General features: G+C 52.5%; 3 protein-coding genes across 3 annotated transcripts; 2 read left to right on the forward strand and 1 right to left on the reverse strand.

The window, feature by feature from the left end:
• Window positions 1-3120: 3120 nt before the first annotated feature.
• On the forward strand, window positions 3121-4647 carry MIND_00675200 (uncharacterized protein; the record flags this gene model as incomplete). The annotated part of the gene is made up of 5 exons (XM_037363468.1): window positions 3121-3948; window positions 3996-4376; window positions 4421-4465; window positions 4519-4579; window positions 4634-4647. 5 exons carry the CDS (start codon window positions 3121-3123, stop codon window positions 4645-4647), a joined length of 1329 nt encoding a protein of 442 aa, XP_037219112.1.
• A 958-nt stretch (window positions 4648-5605) lies between these two features.
• On the reverse strand, window positions 5606-6920 carry MIND_00675300 (uncharacterized protein; the record flags this gene model as incomplete). The annotated part of the gene is made up of 4 exons (XM_037363469.1): window positions 5606-5632; window positions 5687-5728; window positions 5776-6102; window positions 6156-6920. 4 exons carry the CDS (start codon window positions 6918-6920, stop codon window positions 5606-5608), a joined length of 1161 nt encoding a protein of 386 aa, XP_037219113.1.
• Window positions 6921-7171: 251 nt separating this feature from the next.
• MIND_00675400 (uncharacterized protein) lies at window positions 7172-8524 on the forward strand (the record flags this gene model as incomplete). The annotated part of the gene is made up of 3 exons (XM_037363470.1): window positions 7172-7288; window positions 7334-7710; window positions 8098-8524. 3 exons carry the CDS (start codon window positions 7172-7174, stop codon window positions 8522-8524), a joined length of 921 nt encoding a protein of 306 aa, XP_037219114.1.
• Between the last annotated feature and the right edge of the window lie 15776 nt (window positions 8525-24300).

A 24300-nucleotide genomic window follows, 5' to 3' on the forward strand; every position in this document is an offset into this window, starting at 1 on the left:
CCTCTGGCCCTGAAACCGCCCCTTCCCCGACAATCGTGCATTTAGCGATCTCTCCGTCTCCTTCTCGTCGGAGTCCCAATAATGGAGACGAAGTCGGGGGTTGTCAGTGTATTATCTGCTAGAGTCAAGCCTTCTTCGGAACGACTATATGGCCGGCTCTTCGAGTTGAGGGCGCTTTGGCGGAGGTTAGACGGGTCGCGTGTCGAGCAAAGGGCCAGTCGGCGCCTATGTAACTCGACGCTGGCCCATACGAGTAATTCGGCCTTGTGCATTCCTATATGCCAATATATCGTCGTCCCATCATGCTTCCCAGGCGCTTCTGTTGCAGACGGGTCAGAAGTCGATTCGGGATGCATGTGTTGCTGGACTTCGCTTTCCGTCCTTCTTTCTTGGTATTTGTTGCAGTGCTGATATTTGTTCCGTCTTTGTCGACAACACTTCCCGTGCCGACGTATGCAGTCAACATATGCGACGCTGCTTTGGAAGGAGATCCACTTTTCGTGAGCTAACTGTGACATGAATAGCAAGGGAGCGGGCACGGAAGAGCTGCAGGGAATGTGTTTGTGAAATAATCTCTGCTACTACTATTCTTCAGTCCTGTGCACAATGCTTGAATCAACCCTGAGGCCTGATCATGAGGCGAACATTTCAGAGTGTCTTCACTAGCTTCACTCAGCTTCACTCAGCTTCACTCTGTGAGTGTGACCACCTAAGTCACACTCACCTCTCTCTCTTCAGCGCTTCAGCTCTCTCTTCCGAGTCTTCGAAGTCATTGTCATCAAGTCCTATGAAAACCAACATATCCGTATTTACAAGTGTTCTACTATTTCTACATACTAAATTCCTCGATTAATTTCCTGCCATAACTCTAGTTCTTTTCCGTCTCCTCTGTTGCTAGAGGATGAGCCGCGACTGGGGTCCGTCCCAGCTGTATTCTCTGGCCTTGCCATCGCCCTGCCACCACGTGCTCCCGCAGCTGCCGGGGCGGGAACAGCCCTTGGCGCTGACGCGGAATAGCCGCCATCCCCGCACGCTCTGATGGGTTCTCTTGGGCAAAGGGTTGTCTTGCAGCAACGCCCACGACTTCGGGGTCGTTTTGTTGGGTGGTTTCTGGAGAGGGTGGCGGAGCTACGGGGGCAGCAGGCGAATCAGCAGAGGCAGGCGGAAATCCAGTCATCTCCTCGTTCATTCCCTCTACATCATCACCTGGCCTTGTTCGGCCGCCCTCTTCGTCGTCGTCGTCGCCAGCAAATGGATCTTCCCGTGCCTTCCCTTTCCCCTTTCGGTGCCTATTACCACTAGAATCTTCTTGCTGGACACAACCTGCTTGTCGCGGAGCGGGCGTTGGAGTTGGATGGGGGTTGAGAATAGCTGATCCAAGCGAATAACCTGCCGAAAAGGTGCTTCGAGAAGGCGACGCGAATGACAACACAAGCCTCATTATTTTGGGCTTGCGAAACCAACTTACGGCTCTGTTTGGCAACACAGAGCCTGGACTGTCGTCATTGGTCCCTGGCGTAGTGTCGACCGGACTCGTTGGGTTGGTTGCAAGTGTGCTTGGACCAGCAGTTGAAGGGCCGGCCCTGTTTTCACCGAACTCAGTCGCCAACCGGCTTTGCCGTATCGCCCATTGCAGCTCCTCCGCCTCCTGTTCTTCCAAATCCACGGCATCTATCACCACCTCATCATCTTCCATATCTTCCTCTTTTGCTTTCCCTTTACCCTTGTCACGCCGAGGGATTCTGCCCGCGTCGTCGTCTGATTCATCATCGTTGTCGTCTGCCAAAGCCTCCTCCTCTTGGCCCCGAAGTTGCGGAGCAGGTGTTGGTGTTGGGTGCCCAAAAACAGAACCCAGCGAGCTGCTGCTAGGGAAGAAGTTTGGCGGCCATGTAAACACAAGCGACATGATCTCGGGTCGATGGAACCAGCCCGCTGGCCGATTTGGAAGAACAACCCTTTCTCCCTCGTCACCGATAGCTTCTTCTGGTTCGTCGTTGGTGTCATGGTCACCATCAGCAACGCCAGTCTGCAAGACTAGCCCTTCTTCGAGTTCGCCCTCTGGCATTACATCAGCTACACCATCATCACCCACCCGCTCGGCTTCTTCCGGTTGTTCGTGCTCTCTGACCCGCGCTTCCAGTCTGGATATCTTGTTTCGTTGCTGGCAGATATAAATCAGAGCAATGACCAATGATCCTGCTAGGTGATTTTGCCGCAGAAAGTGCGCGCTTTCTCGAGGATTGCGCACTACCCATGCAATTGAGCCTTGCCAAATAGGAATTTCGTGCTGTATGCGAACGGCTTGGTCCTCTGCAAATCTCTGAAGCACTGCCGACGTTCTGTCCTCCAAGACCTCCCACAAAAGATCATTCCCCCCTTCCATGTCGTCTTGGGATGAGAACAATAGAGGGAGTGCAAATTGATGGTCGGGGAAGAAGATGTGAGAGGTGGTTCCAGAGTGGGGGAAGGATTGGAGGATGTAGACGTAGAGTGGGGCTCTGGCGTCCAAGGCGAGTCTTCCTTGCCACATCTCGCTCATATCTTGATGGAGCAAGCACAGACGAACCGACGGGGCTATCAAGCGTGGGCGACGACCGAGGGGAGCATTTCCATGGCGAGGCTTGGGGGAGCGACTTCGAGAGGATTTAGCAGCTGGCGTGACAATGGCGGGCGAGAACGTTGGCGGGTTCACCGCGCAGGCATTGCCGGTCCACAGACAAGGGGTTGCTGGTTCAATACTTCTTGGAGTTTGGACGGCCGCGTTCAAAGCAATGAAGAGGACTGGCTGCAGCCCCTGGAGGACTGCGACGACGACGAAGAAGACGCGTTGCAGGACCAACGGGTTGGTGAACATTGGATGAAATAGGCCAGCGAGCGTTCTGATGTTTTAATGTGAGTGATACCTTGTCGTTCATGGTTGGCTGAAGCAAGCATGGCGAGATAGACGTACGATTTGTCACTGCAACTTCAAGGCGAGGCTCTTTTGGGCGAGTTTTTTTTGGAACACAGCGGTTGTAGAGAAAGAAGAACGCTGCTCACATAACCACACGTGAACGCGGAAGGGTCAATCAAGACACGCATCACAAGTCACCGTCACGATTGGACTTGTTTACGCCCACCATGCCTTCGAGTCCATTTGCGCTTTTCAGCTTCTCTCAGCCGGTTATTTTCCGCTTACAAGCCTTCTTCCTCGGTGCGAAGATAGTATCCACTATTTTCTCAACCTACCAACTCTTCGCCACTGAAACCACTCTGCCACTCCCAACCTCACTTCCCGTGAACGTTGAGGTCCCCACTCAGACATATCCTGTCTACTTCGTCCCCACACCCTGCTCTTTTTACGTTCCCACAACGTCCATCCAAAGTGCCACAGCAGCCACACTTGTCGTTGTCTTTGGGGTAATCTCTGCGGGACTTGGAATATGTCGTGGATATGGTTGGCAAAGAGGTCGTTTGTGGACCATCATGGCTGGCTTAGCCACGGCTGCGATTCTTAAGCGCTTCCCACTTGAATATCAATTCGTTGCCCATCCTGATTTGAAGCGTGTTCTCATCAACCACCCATTCAACCTCACCGCATGGTTCCTTGCCTTCAGCGTCCGCGGTTTACGTTTCTATGCAGCGAAGGCGTGTTGGTCTACTCTGGTCGCAGCCTTCAGCCACGTTGGATGGATTGTTTTTGTCCAAGCGACTAGAAACCTGTTTACTTGGCGTCATTACATGCCACGAATCGCCTTAAACCTCCTAGACCACGCTTATGTGACTCATCTCCTTCCACTGTCCGTAATGCTCTGCCTTCCAGCCCTGCGCCCACTCTGGTGGATTCTTTACCAATACTCGGCTGACTGCATATGGGGGCCACCCACCATCGAGCGTTTCAATGAGATTCTTCTCTGCATTCTGCATCGTCGCGAGGTATACTTTGGATGGAGTCCCGCTGTATCTAACGTGCGTTCTCATTTCCACTGTCCTATTATCATTGATGTAGGTTATAGGCTCTCTTGACCTCCGGACTCCTCGTTACTCTCCGGGTGGTGCTGCTTGCTGTCCAGCTGTTGGTCCACACCGCGGAAGCAGTCTATCTTGTGGACGACTTGCCACGTTTCATTCTGGGCGGCTTGTCGAATGGGTTTCTGATCTATTCCTTGTCCATGGCAGAGACTTCGAAGTACAACCTGAACATACTGCAACTGGTGCGGAATAAAGATGTGTCTTTCTGGGATGTGGAGAAGCACATGTTCCTTGTCATAATGGAAGAGATGAAGCGCTTTCGAAGCAAACAACACGAAGACCTCGTTGCGTTAAGACAAACAGTCAGTCAGGTGGCGATGGAGAGCTATGGTCTCTGGATGCGGCTGGGTCTTACTCACCTAATCGTATGTCATCTCTGGTCTTCAATGCCCCAGTTCATTTCTTGCAGGTTACGATTACCCCAGTGGTAGTCTTGTTTATTTATCACGATCTGGTGCGTGTCGCTGATCATATGAGCGTCAGAGTCTGGACTAACAGAATTCTCAGATTCCATTTACTCGTCACCTCAAGTGGAAATATCGAGTTTGGCGCCGACGTCGTCACCAGCGTATGTCATTGTCTCTCCCTTCTATCAATGGCTTGTACTGACTTAGCGCAACAGAAGTGATTGAATAGCGGGTGGCGTGGTCAGCGAATGAGCGGAGAGCAACGAACGACGACCTTGCCGAATATCCATTACGAAGACAACACCGGTGTCAAGACTGCAGGGGACGCCCTACTTTCCGACTACCTAATCCGTCACCGTTTTGACGATGATTCGCCATGTCCCGCGATTGCGACCCAATCACCCGCAGCAAACTTTGCCGTTTAATTGCTTGATTTCTTTCTTCTCTTTTACCTCTGGGTTTTATGTGGTCATATCGCTCCATTCTGGGATTCGGGCAGAGAACACGGTGACCTTCACAAAGGTGCTTCGTTTCTCGCATACTTTACTACTCTAACTGACGGAAAACAGTACGAGTTGTTGATCGAGAATCGCAGGCCGACCCTCAACACTTGCAACACTCCTCCGATCGAGAATCGGTTGTCGACCGTCAGAAGCATCAATTAGTCAACGTCCATGCGAGAATCGGACCCTCCGACCCTTGAACGAAGCAGGTTTAGATTGAGAATCGACACGAGCGACGAACGAAGGCTATTCAGGCCCCGCGATCAGCTTACTCGACCGTCAAAACTTGCGATGGCTTCTGATTGTGAATCGACAACCGACCGTTGGACGCTAGCATCACCATGGTTCGTGCTCTGCTCTCTGCGTTTTTGCTTCGCTTTGTTGACGAGCTATAGGATTGATTGAGAATCGGATACGAGTATCCGACCGTCAAGAAATGGGTAGTCTTGGGTGAGAATTGGGCGACCAACCGTCAAGAGATGCTAGCGGCCATTGAGTAGTGTAGTGTAGTACCTTAACGTGAAGGATACCGATGTTTCTTTCCTCGGAGTAATAATATCATTTTTTTTCACTCAATGCGAACGCTTGATCTTATCCCGACTGTTAGTTTACACAAGCCGAAACTTGGCTTCCGCAATGATCAGTCGCAAAACTGTCCAACTGAAAGTATGGGATTTGGGTATCTTAATTGTACAGAAGTGTAGTTAAAGGCTGTATGACAACCAATCAGTGTCTTCTCGCACCAGTTCGAAAGAGATGACAGACCCGACAACCATAGCACTCACATTCAATAGCGGCATTGCGAACCTCCATGAGACGTCAGCAGTCGTCAAAGACTGTTCCCATCCGCTCACCAATTTGGACTTGCTCGTGTGCGAGAACCCGTGGCGCCAAATGGTCGCCATGCCCGGCGTCATCTTCAGCCAGACCTCGAAGGCACCGGGGATGGCAGCGATGGTGCTGTCAAGAGTTGATGGGTTAATCCTGCCGTTGTAACGATCTTCGGGTGTGCTGTACTGCTCAAGCTGCATGGTCTGCAGCTGATTTGTCGGCGGGATTGTGGCGACGAGGTTTGCCAATATGTTGATGTGGGTTTGATGGAGAGGGAAGGCAAAGTCGACGAAGATCAGCTTTGGAAAGGCAGACAGTTCAAATGGGGTGGCATGGCTGGCGATATATGGCTGCAACGACAGATGATGAGTAGTGCGGGGATAGGGTTGAGGAAATGACCGACCTCGACACGGAAATGCAGCCGCTGGATGTTGTTTCTGGGCCGCAGAGCCTCCCAAAGAACTGCTGAGTGGTTAGCACTTGAGACCGAGAGGGTTGTTAGGTTGTTGAGCGCGAAGGGAAGCGCTTCGAGCATTGCCTTTGCGAGATGAGTTTGCGCGGTCCGTGGAAGGCAAAAGGAGGCGAGCGGAATCGTCTTCGGTTGCTTTTGGTCGTTTGGACGAGTCCCTGGACGCTCATACCAGGCACACATCAAGTTTAGATGGCGGATATTGGGAGAGCAGTTTCCCCAGACTTTCCAAAAGTCTTCTTCAGATGAGAATGCGCGACAGTGAATCGTCACCGTTTGCAACGATTTCACGAACAAAAGGTCGCGCAGACCAGTGATGGCGACTCTAGCAAGACGGTCGCCAGAGTATTGGAAGGTCAAGCGCGTCAGATTGGGGCATGGCTGCACTGCCCGGCCCAGCAACGGCAGCATGTTCTGCAGGGCGTCATTTCCGGCCGTGTCGTCCCGGTGGTAGTCAATTAGCAGGTGCTGGATGTGGGGAAGAAGATGTGCATTGCGAGGAGCCAAGAGGGTGATTATAAGCGTCTTAGCGGAGATGCCTTGGTAGAATCGAAGCGTGCGAAAGAGATAAACTTGGGCCGGGTAAACCCACACTCGCGCGACGAGCGCACACGAGGAAAGGTCTTTGGTTGAGTGGTGTAGGTTCCAAAGGACGCGGTCAAGCAGCTCGGGGATGTCAAGAGGATTAGGTGTCGTCATCCTTGGCGAGTGGGGTACGCACACGTGACAGTGACACTTCTTCTCAGGCTGCAACCACCGCGATTCTGATTCCTGACGCGTCGGTTGACTCCGAGAACAACTCCACGCATACCTCTACGACCTAGCGGACCAACCCTCGCCGTCCATTGAATACGTTGTCAGAAACATTCCAGGCGCGACACTTGCTATCAGGATATGGGGTTGTTCTGGATCTGAAGAAGACAAATTACCTTGCAGTAGACGATGGAAACATGGGAACTGGGAAGGTTCCCACTCAGGAATCGAAGGCGGAGTCAGAAATTCCAGAGTTGGATCCTGTTCGAACGGGAGACTGCTGCGGGGGATCCTCGACGACAAAGCAGACGCTCGTGCGTTTTCTGTTTGGTTGCCAAATGAAGCTGAAACTTTTGCAGTTCAAGCGACACAACTCATCGCCGACTCTTTTGAACCGCTCGCGACTCTTACTGAACCCTCTCAGAACTGCCCAAATATACGTCGTCTCGTCGAGTTACTGTCTAGAAACCGAGATTCGCGCGAACCATGGCGCAAGCGAGAGTAAATCTGTTTTGGTTCAACGGGATCATTTTGAACGAAAACGACCTCAGCCCCGTGGGACTCCGCCTTGTACGCAAAGAGAAGACTATCGCGAATCCGCTGGTGGGTCTTGGTCTATCTCGTGCTCAGGCAATCGACACAAGCAGACTGCGCTCGAAAATGTTTTTGACGCTAGTGACCGTACAGACTTCCAACTTGCTTCCAATTTGAATCGAAGCGCCTTTGCTTTTGCAAGGTGCCTACTCATATTCCATGTCAAATCGTTCAAGTGATAACGCTTTTCTAACTCTCGTAAACATAAGCAAGTGGCCTTAGTTCTTCAAGAAGAGAAACATTTAAAGCAGACGTACGTTAATACTTAACAACTGTTTCACTCAACACTTATCAGTAATGCGGTCTTACAAGCAGTCTTTGATTCAGATTTTCGAGGGATGAACAAATACAAGTACAGTACGCCAAGTTATCACTGCCACACGTTTACCGACTGCTGATCATGATCACAGCAGCAGGCATGCGGGACAAGGAGAAGCGTTGAAGATGGCGCAGACATTCCAAGAAAAACCTTGCATCTCTTGATTAGACGGGCAACTTTGAGAGTATGGAACACTCACTCTTCAAGCAGCGACAATCACGGTGTCGTCGTTACCGTGGCGGCCGTTATCGTCATTGCCGTGGCGGCCATTGTCGTCCCCACCGTGACGGCGCTTTCCGTGGCGGCCATTGTCGTCGTTGCCGTGACGTCCATTGTCGTCATTGCCGTGGCGGCCATTGTCATCACCACCATGGCGGCGTTTGCCATGGCGGCCATTATCATCATTGCCGTGATGGCCGTTGTCGTTGGGCCCATCATCACCACCGTGGCGGCGCTTGCTGTGACGGCCGTTGTCGTCATTGCCGTGGCGTCCGTTGTCATCACCACCGTGGCGGCGTTTGGCGTGGCGGCCATCATCATTGCCGTGATGGCCGTTGTCGTTGGGGCCATCGTCACCTCCATGGCGGCGCTAAATGGTCATATTCAGCTTGCATCTCCCCGAGCGGACTGGGCGTGACTTACAGCAGTAAGAACATCGTCGTTTCCGTGGCGGCCGTTATCGTCATTGCCGTGGCGGCCATTGTCGTCCCCACCGTGACGGCGCTTTCCGTGCCGACCATTATCGTCGTTTCCGTGGCGGCCATTGTCGTCATTACCGTGACGTCCGTTGTCGTCTCCACCGTGACGGCGCTTTCCATGCCGGCCATTGTCATCATTTCCATGATGTCCATTGTCGTTGGGGCCATCGTCCCCTCCGTGGCGGCGTTTTGTGTGGTGGCCGTTGTCGTTGGGTCCGTCGTCCCCTCCGTGTTTGCGCTCGACAAGCTAACATTATCACTCAGTCTCGATACTAGTTCATAGCGGCGTCTCTTACCGCAACGTTGGTGAACTTGGCGCTGCGCGCTGCAACCGTTTGGGTAACGGTCACTGTACGAGTGCGGTCGTCGTTTCCGTGACGGCCATTGCCATTATCATCTCCACCGTGGCGCGCAAAGACGACAGTGGCGAAGAAAAGGAGCAAGGTAGGAAGGAATCGCATGTTTGAGTCGAGTGTTGCGTTGGAACTGAGCGTTTGCCAGTGAAGTCTGAAGATACTATCCTGGCCCATTTTATAGGTTTTCTTATTCTCTGCAGTCCCCTGTATTGCTCCCGTTGGCCTGAGATGGCGACATCTTGTGTTGGATGGACCGGTAAGTCGCCGGTAAAACAGACTATGTCTATGTGAACTGATCGAAGACGAAGCTCAACTCCCCTGGGAGTTATGTCATGCAAACTTCTATGTCGTCTTGCTTCTATTAATCGCCATTCTGCCTTACTGCACAGACTTTTCTCGCGCAGTTGGGGATCATCCTTGGGATGTGCGTCGCCGCGGCGACCTTCAATTGTGGCCGATTGTTCCAAGCACTTCGGCGAGGCAAAATTAGAGCGTGGTATGAAGGGCTGCTCCAGACAATTATTGACACTGAAGCGCTGACAGTTATTAGTTCTTTCTTTCAACTTGAAGGATCTTGCATTGTCCACCAACCACGCCCTCCAAGTCAACTGAGAATCGTCGATGGTGGGATAGCTTACCCTATGATGTCACCAACCATTGACCTTTGGAAACGCTTAAGTGACCATTTAGGACTGTGGGCTCGACATGCGAGGTGGCCTGATATCCCACGCCGCCGCAGTCCGAATGCACACAGGCTTTGTGCTTGGCAAGGAAGTTGTCCCCCGCTCTTCTCGTCCCAGTTCACACTCTCGACATTTCGCCATCCCCTTTCGTGCTCTTTTGCCCGGCAATAACATGAGGCGTTGTCAATGTCGAGAAATTTCGAAAGGCACGTTCGCCTATGCTCGAGGGCTCAGAAGATGGTCCTTGTTCCAGTCTTGTTGAAATCCATCAACCTCGATTTCTTTCGTACTGCAGGGCTGCACTTACTTAGTAAGCTGCTTCGATCATCCCATTCGTGTGTTTCCTCCGGGCCTTCCCCGCATCTTGCTTACCGTCGCCGTGGATGTGATCGCTCCGGCAATGCTCCCAACCTCTCCAGGGACCAGGGCACTACTCTTTCGGCTACTCCGCGTCCGTTCCCGTAGTCGTGTCTCAACTCTAAACTGATACCGCTGGAACCCTACTTCCATTGGATTTGGAGCTCCTTTCGTCAATTAAACCTGGAATAGACAGTGCTTCACCAGGAGACCGAGATTGGATGCTTCATCTCACCGTTCATTGCAACGACTTGTTTTCATTTGTTGTAGATCCATAGCTTTGAGAATGATATTAATGGGTCTGGTTTCTAGTCAAGTGTACAAGTGTCTACTAATGACTAGCCTCCCACACGCCAAGTCCACGCGGTCACGTGCGTCGCGTTTTAATTTGGGACTTGCGCGTTTTTATCAGTTTTGGCATGGTTTTGGCTGGACAAAGTATGAGAGGTACCCAAAAACGCGTTAATTAGCCTTAGCAAACGCGTGCTCCGGGAAGAGAACCCCATTCTGCACTTCCTTCAACATCCGTGCGTAGTCTCCCCTCCCGAAGGCAGCGCGGCGAGGGCAACAAAAAAAAAGATGACTAAGCCACTCACCGAGTGGCCTTCCCAAGTAGTCCGAGACAGTTGAGTCGACAATCGCGAGAGTATGGTGCTCAAATGCAAACTCGACCGCGGTGATGGCGCCAAGACCGTAGCCAGTGATGACGCTGGCGACTCCAAAGGCATCCGTGCCGTTGTCCGAATGAGAGGTGTTGTGGGAGATGGATTTGCAATTGGTGCTCGACGATGTTTGCCCTGTCTGGATGGCTTGCTAGTCCAATGAAGCAAGAGGCTGAGGCCAAACTAATGTCCGGCACACAGACTACCGTGTTGGCGGCGCGGGAACGACGGGAAGGTCGGCCACCAAAACCAGTGATGACACTGGTGACTCCTCCGCATAGTTGTCGCCTGTTGATGGCGGGAGTGAAGAGGGGAAGCGCCGGCAACTCGGAGCACGACAACGTCCGCCCTCCCTGGAGGGATTTCCATGCAGCGAGCGAGAAGGGTGGCAGCGGTGTGAATGATATGACAAGAGGGTGGTGATGGCAGCCAGAGCGGTGCGTTGGCTGGTCGTGCGTGAAACTCCAGGCACATTACTGCCAGTACTAGTAGAACGAGGGCGGTCAAAGGATTGTCGTGAGTCATGACTTGTTGGCGAGCAAGCATTGCGAGTGAATGAGAGGTCGGTGTGGACCGCAATGTCGGTAAAGGCAGTGAGGGTAGTCGACCATGGGTTGGGTTGGTGAAGGAAAGGTTGGCCCGCCTTAGCGCAGCGAGCGTGCCAAGTCGAATAGTCAATGCCAAACTTGACGCAATGCAAATCTGTGAAGGGACTCAATACAAACCAGAGTAAATGAGGAAGCAAATCTTACAACAGCGTTGACAGTGACTGGAAGTCGCCGTCGAAGATCACGATGTCGAGGGCCGACATCAGTGGAGCCGTAAGAGCCACATTAAGCACGAATGAAATTGTTGAATGGCGGTTGTTCAGGCCCAGCAAAGCGAGTCGGTCGAACACCGGTTGTGACTCGTTGCCGTTGGGAGTGAAGAAGATGACACGGTCGATGGGCGGATAGTATTTGGATCGTGGAGAAAGCCAATTGTGGCGCAGCTTTCAAGGAATCAGTAAGTGCACAACCAACCAAAGTCAATAGACTTACTGACAGCATGGTGGCTTGGTCACTTGCGGCGTGCAGCTGTCGCCCAGAATCCCGCATCGCTCGTCGTGACTCGCTGCAGGGAAAGTGTGTCGGATATGTCATGGGCAGGCGCGCGCGTGTTGCCGCGATGGACTAGCCCCAGTATGTCGACGTCAAGCTCAAGCTGAGCATCGTCGAGGCTGGCGTGCTTGGCGTTGGCGAAAGTCGCAAGCTGGGCTCGGCTTGTATGTGTCGAGCTCGCCGCAGGAACTTGAGAGGGCGTCGTTGCCCAAGGGGATGGTCGGGTAAGCGATGTAACTTGGCGCCCCAGTTAGGTTCAGACGCTGGCCGGCACGGAGAGGCAGTCGGGCGGTAATGGAGCCCGGAATTGACGGACTTGGTTGGCGGCCTGAAATATGATGGCGCGTGCATCAGGCGGACCACACGATGGGGTTGCAGGAAGGCGGGGTGGGGCGGCATAAAGCACGAATGAAATTGACGCGCACGCAATGCCCGAGTAGGTGGGCCGGTGCGGACTCGGACAGGAAGCCAGGGCAGCATTCTTAGCCCAGAAATGGGCAGTAGCAAAGGCGGGAGCCAGATGGTTCAATGGCGCTAGCCCGAGATGGGACTATGGCGGTGGCGGGAGTGAAGGGCACAGCCAAAGGTCGAGAGATAAACAGGCAACAGACGTGCCAAACCTAATAATGTGCCTTGTGAGTCATTGCTTATACTCTCAAACATGCTACTTACGACCATGTGCGTCGCTAGTGGATTCCCAAGACTTGGACGACTCAGCGAGCATAAACGTGGCGGGGGGACGCGTGGATGGGTGCTTTTCGAGAGGGCATAGGTGACAAGACCCGAGTACCAGCTTCCTCGACCGCCAGCAAGCCGTTTCGGCTGACAAGTCTAATGATATGTCTCGTGAGTCATCATCTTACAACAACACATTACTCACCCGTTGGCAAAATGAATGCCCTCGAGTCGCAACTGCTTGTGTTGCGGCGCTGGAGAGGCCATGACTGGAGTGCTGATGAGTACAACCCGCCGTCGACAGAGCTCAAAACGAACCAGCCGGGAGCTGGTCTACAAGCGCGTTGAGACCGTCGCGGGACCAGGGCTCGTCGAAACGGCGCTGCGAAGACAATGAGGACAAGCCCTGAGCGTTGAACGTGCAGAACCACTCACAGTGATGCAGGTTTTGCCAGAGGTAACCTTCCTTGAGGCATCGCTGGGTGGAATACGGACTTGGGTGGTGGTAGAGAGAAAAAGAGGCGACAGTGTGACTTGATGTTACTTCGCGCCTAAGTTCTAAGCGTACAAGCGACATTGTTGACGACATTGTTCACCGGGAAAAGTAGTGTTAAACTTCAGGCGACATGCGGCTGTCTTGCGTGTTCAAGTTTTGTTGAAGCAAGTGGTTGATACTTGCCTCTGCAGCAAGCAGAGGGAGGGTTGCAAACGCGCTTGGACTCGGAGACTTGCCAAGCCTTGTCGTAAGGTCGCACGTAAAGACGGTGAGCTCGTTCATGTCGTCAACATGGCGGAGAAACGGAAGCGTGTCACACATCAGTTCTTATCATGATAACAATGATGCTCCCCACATAGTAAGTAGTGTACTTACTTACCTGGAAGTGGAAAACAAAACCTGAAAGTCTCCAGTACAGTCCTCTGGCTGCTTTTGGATTGTTCCCCAAGTTCCGAAACTAAAGCATCAAATTTGATATTGGCAAGCAAATGCCGTTGTGATAGTAAATCATGAGCGGAGATCCGACTCCGGCGTGTCGCGTACGTTTGGGCGCTGCCAATGAGAATGGGTGCGGCGAGCCAAGCCCATAGATAAATGCAAATTCGGAGCGGCAAACTTGAATTTGCTGACAGGGTGGGTTTGGCGGGTCGGGCTTGTTGTGAAGTAATTGCGCCTGGCTAGGCCGGAAATGGACCTATGGAACAGTGGTTATGCCGCGGTGCCGCTGCCGCTGCTACTTTCCTCGTTCGACTGAGTGTTTTGCTTTTTTCATACTGCTTTAGAATCCAAAGTAAATATCGCTTGTGACATTAGTATGTAGACCTTTCTGGCACTTTGAGCTACAAAATGGATCCAGAACATAAGGTCACGTGACCTAACACCACTCGACTAAAAGGAAATTGTCGCAGTATTTCGAGGCCCGTGGCCTCGAAAACGCTCGAATGCCTTCCAATTTTGAGAAAATATATTACGTGAGCATACCAGTTGACTTGCGGCGCGTCCTCCCGCGATATATATCTCCCAAAATGTGTATATTTTATGTACCTGAAATTCCGACTTTTTTGCAATTTATGCATGCTATTCTTCGCCGATTACCTTGATAATTTACAGAAATTACGCTTACGTAAGCACGCATCCATCTCCGTCCTCCGATCCACCCAAAGGCTAGAACTAGTGCTTAATCTGTCCAGATGTTGCAATTTACGCTGCCGTTTTCAACGGCGGTCTTGCGCTGCGCTTAGCAAACGCACCAGAAGCATCACGTCAGGTGTCAAGTCCTTATCCATGGGCGTTCCGAGCATCGCTAGCGATGCATTTCCTGCGATTTCCGAAAACTCAGTTCCACATTTATCGCGGATGATGAAGCTTGGGGTGGCTGGTACCAGTAACATTTCATTGAATTCAGTAGTAGGAACATCCAGCCAATACTACAGGAGCTTAAAATCATCCTAACTGCCTACGTTGCATTCCCACACAATTTACATCTTCCGACTTGACTCAAATCCCGCGCTAGGTACAACTGTCAATCGGTATGTAACTCGCTTAGTGGGCGTTCCGGAGGCTGAGGGTATAAAAGCCCGACCGGTTTCCCATTCTCCCATCATCCCTTCCTTTCCTCCCTCTTCTCGAGTTCGTCGATGACAACGCTCTCCCTCCCATTTCTCGATATCGCCGTCGTTCACCTCATCGATGCCTACTTGCGGCGCGAAGGGAAGTCGTCCTGATGCGTTCGTTCACTCGGTTGGACGACGAGGCCGATGTGCGGGACCATTCAGGGTGGCAAGCCGAACCCTGCCGTTGTATGCCGCACTTGCTTGGGCTGGTACAAGTCGGGGCGGAACAGTAGTATGTCTTCGCCGAGTGTTCTTGATTGCAGCAGTCAACTTTGTAGACGAGGCAGAGTCCATGGTGGTATTGGATTGCTGGTGGGACAGTTCGGGCCGAGCGACTTTGACAGTATGTTCTTCGCTGAGATTTTTCTTGCGCTAACTTGATTGCAGCAGGCGGTTGTGGTCGGGAACGTCGTGGACCACGGCAGCCAAGGCTTCGGTATCGTCTTGACCTGCTTGTCGACCTTGACAACTGGTAAGCTGTCGTTGTCTGCATTGGCTGACCTCCTTCGCGTTCTTGAGACGATTCTCTCTCAACGACGAGGACGGCGTCAACATGCTTTAAGAGCGGCTTGTGGTCAATGCTTGGGACACCGGTAAGTCATTATTTGGTGATAATGAGTCGGTACTTACTTGTTATGTTGGAGACCGTGTTCTTGTCGTCGCCGACAACAGCCGAGTGGTGTGGTAGTCATTGGGTTTCCCGACGAGATGGGTGAGTTGTAGCTGTGGTCTTGTGCATTATTGCGCTGATGTCCGCTCTTCTCGGGAAAGCAAACTGCGGTCGTCATCGTCAGTCCCGTCTTGAGTCAGAACTCAGGCAGATAGTGGTCGTTGTTGGAGCCGAGGTTGGTTGTGGGCTGAAGGGATTTGGTGGTTGTTCTTGAAGACGTCGAGAGTGTCGCCAGACAACGGGTTGCGCGTTTGGTGAGTTGCCTCGTCATTCTCTGGGACAACCCTCACCTTCTCGTTAAAGCTCACACCCTCCACTTCCTTTTGCTCCGCTCGTCGTTAGTGTCGAGTCGAACCAGCGCTCGGGAAGACAGTGCTCGTTGTTGCAGTTGGCATTTCCCTTCCCTTCCTAATCGGTCTCCCACTCGCATTCGTCTCCAGTGCAGTCGTTGCCGAGAAGCCGGTCCGTCTTGAGCATGTTAGTCTGCCGAGATATGCCCACAGCTTACCCGTTTCAAGCCACTACGTCTCCGGGTTGAGTCGGCATGCAGAAGGCGAGATTGATGTAGTTGTAGCCGTAGACTTTGGCCGAGTGGTTTGAGAGACGGCGCCTGAGTCCTTGCCGACTTTGCCAGGGGCAGATCTGAAGTGGGAGAGTGTGGGCAACTGAGAGTGCCGACAAGGAGGAAGGCAAGATTATCGCGTGCCGTCACACGAATCGGCGTGACTTGCTTTCGACCATTTCCTCTTCGACACACGATCTGTCTTTGGGCTCGACATTCACACCTGTTTGCTTACGCTGCTACCAGTCGGCACTTACCTCGCGTCTTTTGAACTGAGAGGTGCGGATTTGTACTTTCTCTGTTTCGTTGGCTTACTTCTTCTGCAGCGCGTTCTTCGGCTTCAAACTTGGCAACGCTGTCGATGGGCATGGGTGGGAATGGGGCCGTGGAGCAACAAGCAGCAGTCTAGGTACGTGGCCAAAACATGTTGACGCATACATGCTTACCTTGTTGCAGCTCGCTCATCCTCACCGGTGTCGAACATGCTCTAATTGGAGGAAGTGAAGGGAGTCATAATGTGCGTTGCTTTTATCACACTATCAACTGTTATTGAAAGGTAACACAGTCTTGCTCCAATTCCTTCAGCAAGTCAGCACCTACACCCAACACGAACCCGCCTTCCCCCACAGGCCTTGAAATCCTTCTGCCCCGCCAACAAGGCTGGTCTCTACCTTGATTCCTCTCTCCTTCTGGCTAATTTCCCGCGACAGACACGCTCAAATGGGTGAAAACGAGCGTAAATTTACATGTACCGCTGCGCTTACGTAATGACTTTTGGCGATATTTTTTAACCTTTCAAAGCTCATTTTTTCGCAGGATTTTGCCGCCGGAGGCGTGCATAACGCACTGGACTGGGACTTAACGAACTCATGGCAATAACTCTTATTCTTTCGCTGGCGCCGCTGTCGTTTGCGAACGCAGGGAAAGCGCCGTTAGGCGCGTCGAGTTTGTCTGGGTTAGCTTTGGTGGTCATCGTTGTTGGCGAGCACGAAGCATGCGCCGTCAGGCGCATCAGGCAATGTGCATTAAGCAAACGTGAGTTTGCTCCGTTGTCCTTTACTTCCGGTTTGCTGACTTGTTTTCAGACACTTCCCTTCGCCACAAGTACAACAATAGCTGGGTGGTCGTCGTGGAGAACGCGAGCTGCTGAAACATCTTCAAGAAGTCAGTACAGCCCGCTTGCAATGGTCGCCTCCAGCTTGATTGTATCCCACCTCTGGCTCATTTCCCGCGGCAGAAACCCCCTCAATTGCGCGAAAACGACAGCGAAATTTGCTTGTATGTAACGATTACGTAAGCTTATTTCTGCTTCATTTTTTCGCCTTTTAAAGCTCACTTTTTCGCAGGATTTTGCCGCCGGAGGCGTGCATAACGCCCTGGACTTGAGCGTGGCGTACTCGCAACAACGTTTCTCGTGCTGTCGCGTTTCTTGTCGTCATTGGGGAGCGCGAGTGCGATGGATGCGCCGCAGGCGCATCAGAAGTCTCATTCCTTCCCCCACGGCCTGTGAGTGAGTTTTATTTTATGACTCTAATATTGTGTGACAAACTAAAGAATTTCAGCAATAATCTTTTGCGCTGCAATCGCGAGATTTTCCGGGACACCACAACACCCAAGTCAGTGTCATTCTTTCCTCTTCAACTACACTCCCTCACCTTCTTCAGTTTGGAGTGATTGGCGACTTCTAACCACGCTGACTGCTGGCCAACAGAAGCTGCTCGGATTGCACATGGTACCTCGTTACATCGTGTACTTGTCTGTTGTAAATACTTTCCCTTTTCCTTCGTTCGATAAGTCAGTCCCGAGCCACGCGTTGTTGCTTACCTCTTTCCCCAGGATGTCAACTTTCAAACCCAACCAACGCGCACCTGAAGACTTGACTGACCTCCCAGCGATTGATGCGACGGGCTGTCGAATGGGTGAGTTGTTCGCGCTGTCCTCGAATAGAGCACTTACCGCTTCCAGAATGGTGAGTTCCGTGGTTGGCCTTGCAACACGGACCTTGTTATGAAAGTTATGACTATGCTTGCGACGCTGAACCCTCGCTCCGCAGGTTGTGTTACTCTTTGTTTGGTGAGTTTTCCGTCGAGGTCTTCGTTTCGCGGGCTGAGCTTTCACCAGGAGTTGCTCCTTGGCGTGTCCGAAAAGTCTGCCACTCGCGTGTCCCAAACTCTGCGCTGGGTACGTCGACCGGCGCGAGACGACACTGTCTGAATGGTTAGTTTGTAGCAAATTGTTCTGGCTCGCTGACCTCGTTCCAGGGCCGCGCAATCCATGCATCCCGCCATTCTACCGTTGCCCTACTCTGTCAAAGGTGCGTTTTTCCTCGGTCCGGGCGATTCGCGAACTGAGAATAAGTTAGGTCTTTGGTCAGTAAGCACGCTGTTTCGCCGACTGACGGCCCCACCGACTTGTCCGTTGTACGTTAAACACGCTGACCCTTGTCCCCACAGGTGAGTTTTTTTCTCTCAGTCTGGGCGTTTCGCGGACTGAGATTGAGCTAGGTCGACACTTATCTAGACGTATCATTTCCAACAGCCCCAGACAAGCCTTGAAAATTGCTGTCCGAGCTGCCCTGTGTGGCTCGCGTAAGCCGGCTTGTCGTTGTCGCCCAGGTTGCTGACCAGGTTGCCATAGTCGGCAGGCTCCAGAGACGCGAGCGGTATTGGCCGTAGATACTTGGTGTTTCTCGTGTACCCGTTTTTTTTTGGGGGGAATCGTGCCATTTTGCTACATAGAAGGCCGGGAGTGGTCACGCCAGTGATCGCCGAGTGTGGGGCCGACGCACGTCGCGACGTCGTGTGCGCGTGCCTTCCTGCGCCGCGTTGGGGCCATCGTCACCTCCATGGCGGCGCTAAATGGTCATATTCAGCTTGCATCTCCCCGAGCGGGCTGGCCGTGACTTACAGCAGTAAGAACATTGTCGTTTCCGTGGCGGCCGTTATCGTCATTGCCGTGGCGGCCATTGTCGTCCCCACCGTGACGGCGCTTTCCGTGGCGGCCATTGTCGTCGTTTCCGTGGCGGCCATTGTCGTCATTACCGTGGCGTCCATTGTCGTCTCCACCGTGGCGGCGCTTTCCATGCCGGCCATTGTCATCATTTCCGTGATGTCCATTGTCGTTGGGGCCATCGTCCCCTCCGTGGCGGCGTTTTGTGTGGTGGCCGTTGTCGTTGGGTCCGTCGTCCCCTCCGTGTTTGCGCTCGACAAGCTAACATTATCACTCAGTCTCGATACTAGTTCATAGCGGCGTCTCTTACCGCAACGTTGGTGAACTTGGCGCTGCGCGCTGCAACCGTTTGGGTAACGGTCACTGTACGAGTGCGGTCGTCGTTTCCGTGACGGCCATTGCCATTATCATCTCCACCGTGGCGCGCAAAGACGACAGTGGCGAAGAAAAGGAGCAAGGTAGGAAGGAATCGCATGTTTGAGTCGAGTGTTGCGTTGGAACTGAGCGTTTGCCAGTGAAGTCTGAAGATACTATCCTGGCCCATTTTATAGGTTTTCTTATTCTCTGCAGTCCCCTGTATTGCTCCCGTTGGCCTGAGATGGCGACATCTTGTGTTGGATGGACCGGTAAGTCGCCGGTAAAACAGACTATGTCTATGTGAACTGATCGAAGACGAAGCTCAACTCCCCTGGGAGTTATGTCATGCAAACTTCTATGTCGTCTTGCTTCTATTAATCGCCATTCTGCCTTACTGCACAGACTTTTCTCGCGCAGTTGGGGATCATCCTTGGGATGTGCGTCGCCGCGGCGACCTTCAATTGTGGCCGATTGTTCCAAGCACTTCGGCGAGGCAAAATTAGAGCGTGGTATGAAGGGCTGCTCCAGACAATTATTGACACTGAAGCGCTGACAGTTATTAGTTCTTTCTTTCAACTTGAAGGATCTTGCATTGTCCACCAACCACGCCCTCCAAGTCAACTGAGAATCGTCGATGGTGGGATAGCTTACCCTATGATGTCACCAACCATTGACCTTTGGAAACGCTTAAGTGACCATTTAGGACTGTGGGCTCGACATGCGAGGTGGCCTGATATCCCACGCCGCCGCAGTCCGAATGCACACAGGCTTTGTGCTTGGCAAGGAAGTTGTCCCCCGCTCTTCTCGTCCCAGTTCACACTCTCGACATTTCGCCATCCCCTTTCGTGCTCTTTTGCCCGGCAATAACATGAGGCGTTGTCAGTGTCGAGAAATTTTGAAAGGCACGTTCGCCTATGCTCGAGGGCTCAGAAGATGGTCCTTGTTCCAGTCTTGTTGAAATCCATCAACCTCGATTTCTTTCGTACTGCAGGGCTGCACTTACTTAGTAAGCTGCTTCGATCATCCCATTCGTGTGTTTCCTCCGGGCCTTCCCCGCATCTTGCTTACCGTCGCCGTGGATGTGATCGCTCCGGCAATGCTCCCAACCTCTCCAGGGACCAGGGCACTACTCTTTCGGCTACTCCGCGTCCGTTCCCGTAGTCGTGTCTCAACTCTAAACTGATACCGCTGGAACCCTACTTCCATTGGATTTGGAGCTCCTTTCGTCAATTAAACCTGGAATAGACAGTGCTTCACCAGGAGACCGAGATTGGATGCTTCATCTCACCGTTCATTGCAACGACTTGTTTTCATTTGTTGTAGATCCATAGCTTTGAGAATGATATTAATGGGTCTGGTTTCTAGTCAAGTGTACAAGTGTCTACTAATGACTAGCCTCCCACACGCCAAGTCCACGCGGTCACGTGCGTCGCGTTTTAATTTGGGACTTGCGCGTTTTTATCAGTTTTGGCATGGTTTTGGCTGGACAAAGTATGAGAGGTACCCAAAAACGCGTTAATTAGCCTTAGCAAACGCGTGCTCCGGGAAGAGAACCCCATTCTGCACTTCCTTCAACATCCGTGCGTAGTCTCCCCTCCCGAAGGCAGCGCGGCGAGGGCAACAAAAAAAAAGATGACTAAGCCACTCACCGAGTGGCCTTCCCAAGTAGTCCGAGACAGTTGAGTCGACAATCGCGAGAGTATGGTGCTCAAATGCAAACTCGACCGCGGTGATGGCGCCAAGACCGTAGCCAGTGATGACGCTGGCGACTCCAAAGGCATCCGTGCCGTTGTCCGAATGAGAGGTGTTGTGGGAGATGGATTTGCAATTGGTGCTCGACGATGTTTGCCCTGTCTGGATGGCTTGCTAGTCCAATGAAGCAAGAGGCTGAGGCCAAACTAATGTCCGGCACACAGACTACCGTGTTGGCGGCGCGGGAACGACGGGAAGGTCGGCCACCAAAACCAGTGATGACACTGGTGACTCCTCCGCATAGTTGTCGCCTGTTGATGGCGGGAGTGAAGAGGGGAAGCGCCGGCAACTCGGAGCACGACAACGTCCGCCCTCCCTGGAGGGATTTCCATGCAGCGAGCGAGAAGGGTGGCAGCGGTGTGAATGATATGACAAGAGGGTGGTGATGGCAGCCAGAGCGGTGCGTTGGCTGGTCGTGCGTGAAACTCCAGGCACATTACTGCCAGTACTAGTAGAACGAGGGCGGTCAAAGGATTGTCGTGAGTCATGACTTGTTGGCGAGCAAGCATTGCGAGTGAATGAGAGGTCGGTGTGGACCGCAATGTCGGTAAAGGCAGTGAGGGTAGTCGACCATGGGTTGGGTTGGTGAAGGAAAGGTTGGCCCGCCTTAGCGCAGCGAGCGTGCCAAGTCGAATAGTCAATGCCAAACTTGACGCAATGCAAATCTGTGAAGGGACTCAATACAAACCAGAGTAAATGAGGAAGCAAATCTTACAACAGCGTTGACAGTGACTGGAAGTCGCCGTCGAAGATCACGATGTCGAGGGCCGACATCAGTGGAGCCGTAAGAGCCACATTAAGCACGAATGAAATTGTTGAATGGCGGTTGTTCAGGCCCAGCAAAGCGAGTCGGTCGAACACCGGTTGTGACTCGTTGCCGTTGGGAGTGAAGAAGATGACACGGTCGATGGGCGGATAGTATTTGGATCGTGGAGAAAGCCAATTGTGGCGCAGCTTTCAAGGAATCAGTAAGTGCACAACCAACCAAAGTCAATAGACTTACTGACAGCATGGTGGCTTGGTCACTTGCGGCGTGCAGCTGTCGCCCAGAATCCCGCATCGCTCGTCGTGACTCGCTGCAGGGAAAGTGTGTCGGATATGTCATGGGCAGGCGCGCGCGTGTTGCCGCGATGGACTAGCCCCAGTATGTCGACGTCAAGCTCAAGCTGAGCATCGTCGAGGCTGGCGTGCTTGGCGTTGGCGAAAGTCGCAAGCTGGGCTCGGCTTGTATGTGTCGAGCTCGCCGCAGGAACTTGAGAGGGCGTCGTTGCCCAAGGGGATGGTCGGGTAAGCGATGTAACTTGGCGCCCCAGTTAGGTTCAGACGCTGGCCGGCACGGAGAGGCAGTCGGGCGGTAATGGAGCCCGGAATTGACGGACTTGGTTGGCGGCCTGAAATATGATGGCGCGTGCATCAGGCGGACCACACGATGGGGTTGCAGGAAGGCGGGGTGGGGCGGCATAAAGCACGAATGAAATTGACGCGCACGCAATGCCCGAGTAGGTGGGCCGGTGCGGACTCGGACAGGAAGCCAGGGCAGCATTCTTAGCCCAGAAATGGGCAGTAGCAAAGGCGGGAGCCAGATGGTTCAATGGCGCTAGCCCGAGATGGGACTATGGCGGTGGCGGGAGTGAAGGGCACAGCCAAAGGTCGAGAGATAAACAGGCAACAGACGTGCCAAACCTAATAATGTGCCTTGTGAGTCATTGCTTATACTCTCAAACATGCTACTTACGACCATGTGCGTCGCTAGTGGATTCCCAAGACTTGGACGACTCAGCGAGCATAAACGTGGCGGGGGGACGCGTGGATGGGTGCTTTTCGAGAGGGCATAGGTGACAAGACCCGAGTACCAGCTTCCTCGACCGCCAGCAAGCCGTTTCGGCTGACAAGTCTAATGATATGTCTCGTGAGTCATCATCTTACAACAACACATTACTCACCCGTTGGCAAAATGAATGCCCTCGAGTCGCAACTGCTTGTGTTGCGGCGCTGGAGAGGCCATGACTGGAGTGCTGATGAGTACAACCCGCCGTCGACAGAGCTCAAAACGAACCAGCCGGGAGCTGGTCTACAAGCGCGTTGAGACCGTCGCGGGACCAGGGCTCGTCGAAACGGCGCTGCGAAGACAATGAGGACAAGCCCTGAGCGTTGAACGTGCAGAACCACTCACAGTGATGCAGGTTTTGCCAGAGGTAACCTTCCTTGAGGCATCGCTGGGTGGAATACGGACTTGGGTGGTGGTAGAGAGAGAAAAAGAGGCGACAGTGTGACTTGATGTTACTTCGCGCCTAAGTTCTAAGCGTACAAGCGACATTGTTGACGACATTGTTCACCGGGAAAAGTAGTGTTAAACTTCAGGCGACATGCGGCTGTCTTGCGTGTTCAAGTTTTGTTGAAGCAAGTGGTTGATACTTGCCTCTGCAGCAAGCAGAGGGAGGGTTGCAAACGCGCTTGGACTCGGAGACTTGCCAAGCCTTGTCGTAAGGTCGCACGTAAAGACGGTGAGCTCGTTCATGTCGTCAACATGGCGGAGAAACGGAAGCGTGTCACACATCAGTTCTTATCATGATAACAATGATGCTCCCCACATAGTAAGTAGTGTACTTACTTACCTGGAAGTGGAAAACAAAACCTGAAAGTCTCCAGTACAGTCCTCTGGCTGCTTTTGGATTGTTCCCCAAGTTCCGAAACTAAAGCATCAAATTTGATATTGGCAAGCAAATGCCGTTGTGATAGTAAATCATGAGCGGAGATCCGACTCCGGCGTGTCGCGTACGTTTGGGCGCTGCCAATGAGAATGGGTGCGGCGAGCCAAGCCCATAGATAAATGCAAATTCGGAGCGGCAAACTTGAATTTGCTGACAGGGTGGGTTTGGCGGGTCGGGCTTGTTGTGAAGTAATTGCGCCTGGCTAGGCCGGAAATGGACCTATGGAACAGTGGTTATGCCGCGGTGCCGCTGCCGCTGCTACTTTCCTCGTTCGACTGAGTGTTTTGCTTTTTTCATACTGCTTTAGAATCCAAAGTAAATATCGCTTGTGACATTAGTATGTAGACCTTTCTGGCACTTTGAGCTACAAAATGGATCCAGAACATAAGGTCACGTGACCTAACACCACTCGACTAAAAAGGAAATTGTCGCAGTATTTCGAGGCCCGTGGCCTCGAAAACGCTCCGAATGCCTTCCAATTTTGAGAAAATATATTACGTGAGCATACCAGTTGACTTGCGGCGCGTCCTCCCGCGATATATATCTCCCAAAATGTGTATATTTTATGTACCTGAAATTCCGACTTTTTTGCAATTTATGCATGCTATTCTTCGCCGATTACCTTGATAATTTACAGAAATTACGCTTACGTAAGCACGCATCCATCTCCGTCCTCCGATCCACCCAAAGGCTAGAACTAGTGCTTAATCTGTCCAGATGTTGCAATTTACGCTGCCGTTTTCAACGGCGGTCTTGCGCTGCGCTTAGCAAA

Source organism: Mycena indigotica, assembly GCF_014461135.1.
Source record: "Mycena indigotica strain 171206Taipei chromosome Unknown Mind.scaff0006, whole genome shotgun sequence".
NCBI lineage: Eukaryota > Fungi > Basidiomycota > Agaricomycetes > Agaricales > Mycenaceae > Mycena > Mycena indigotica.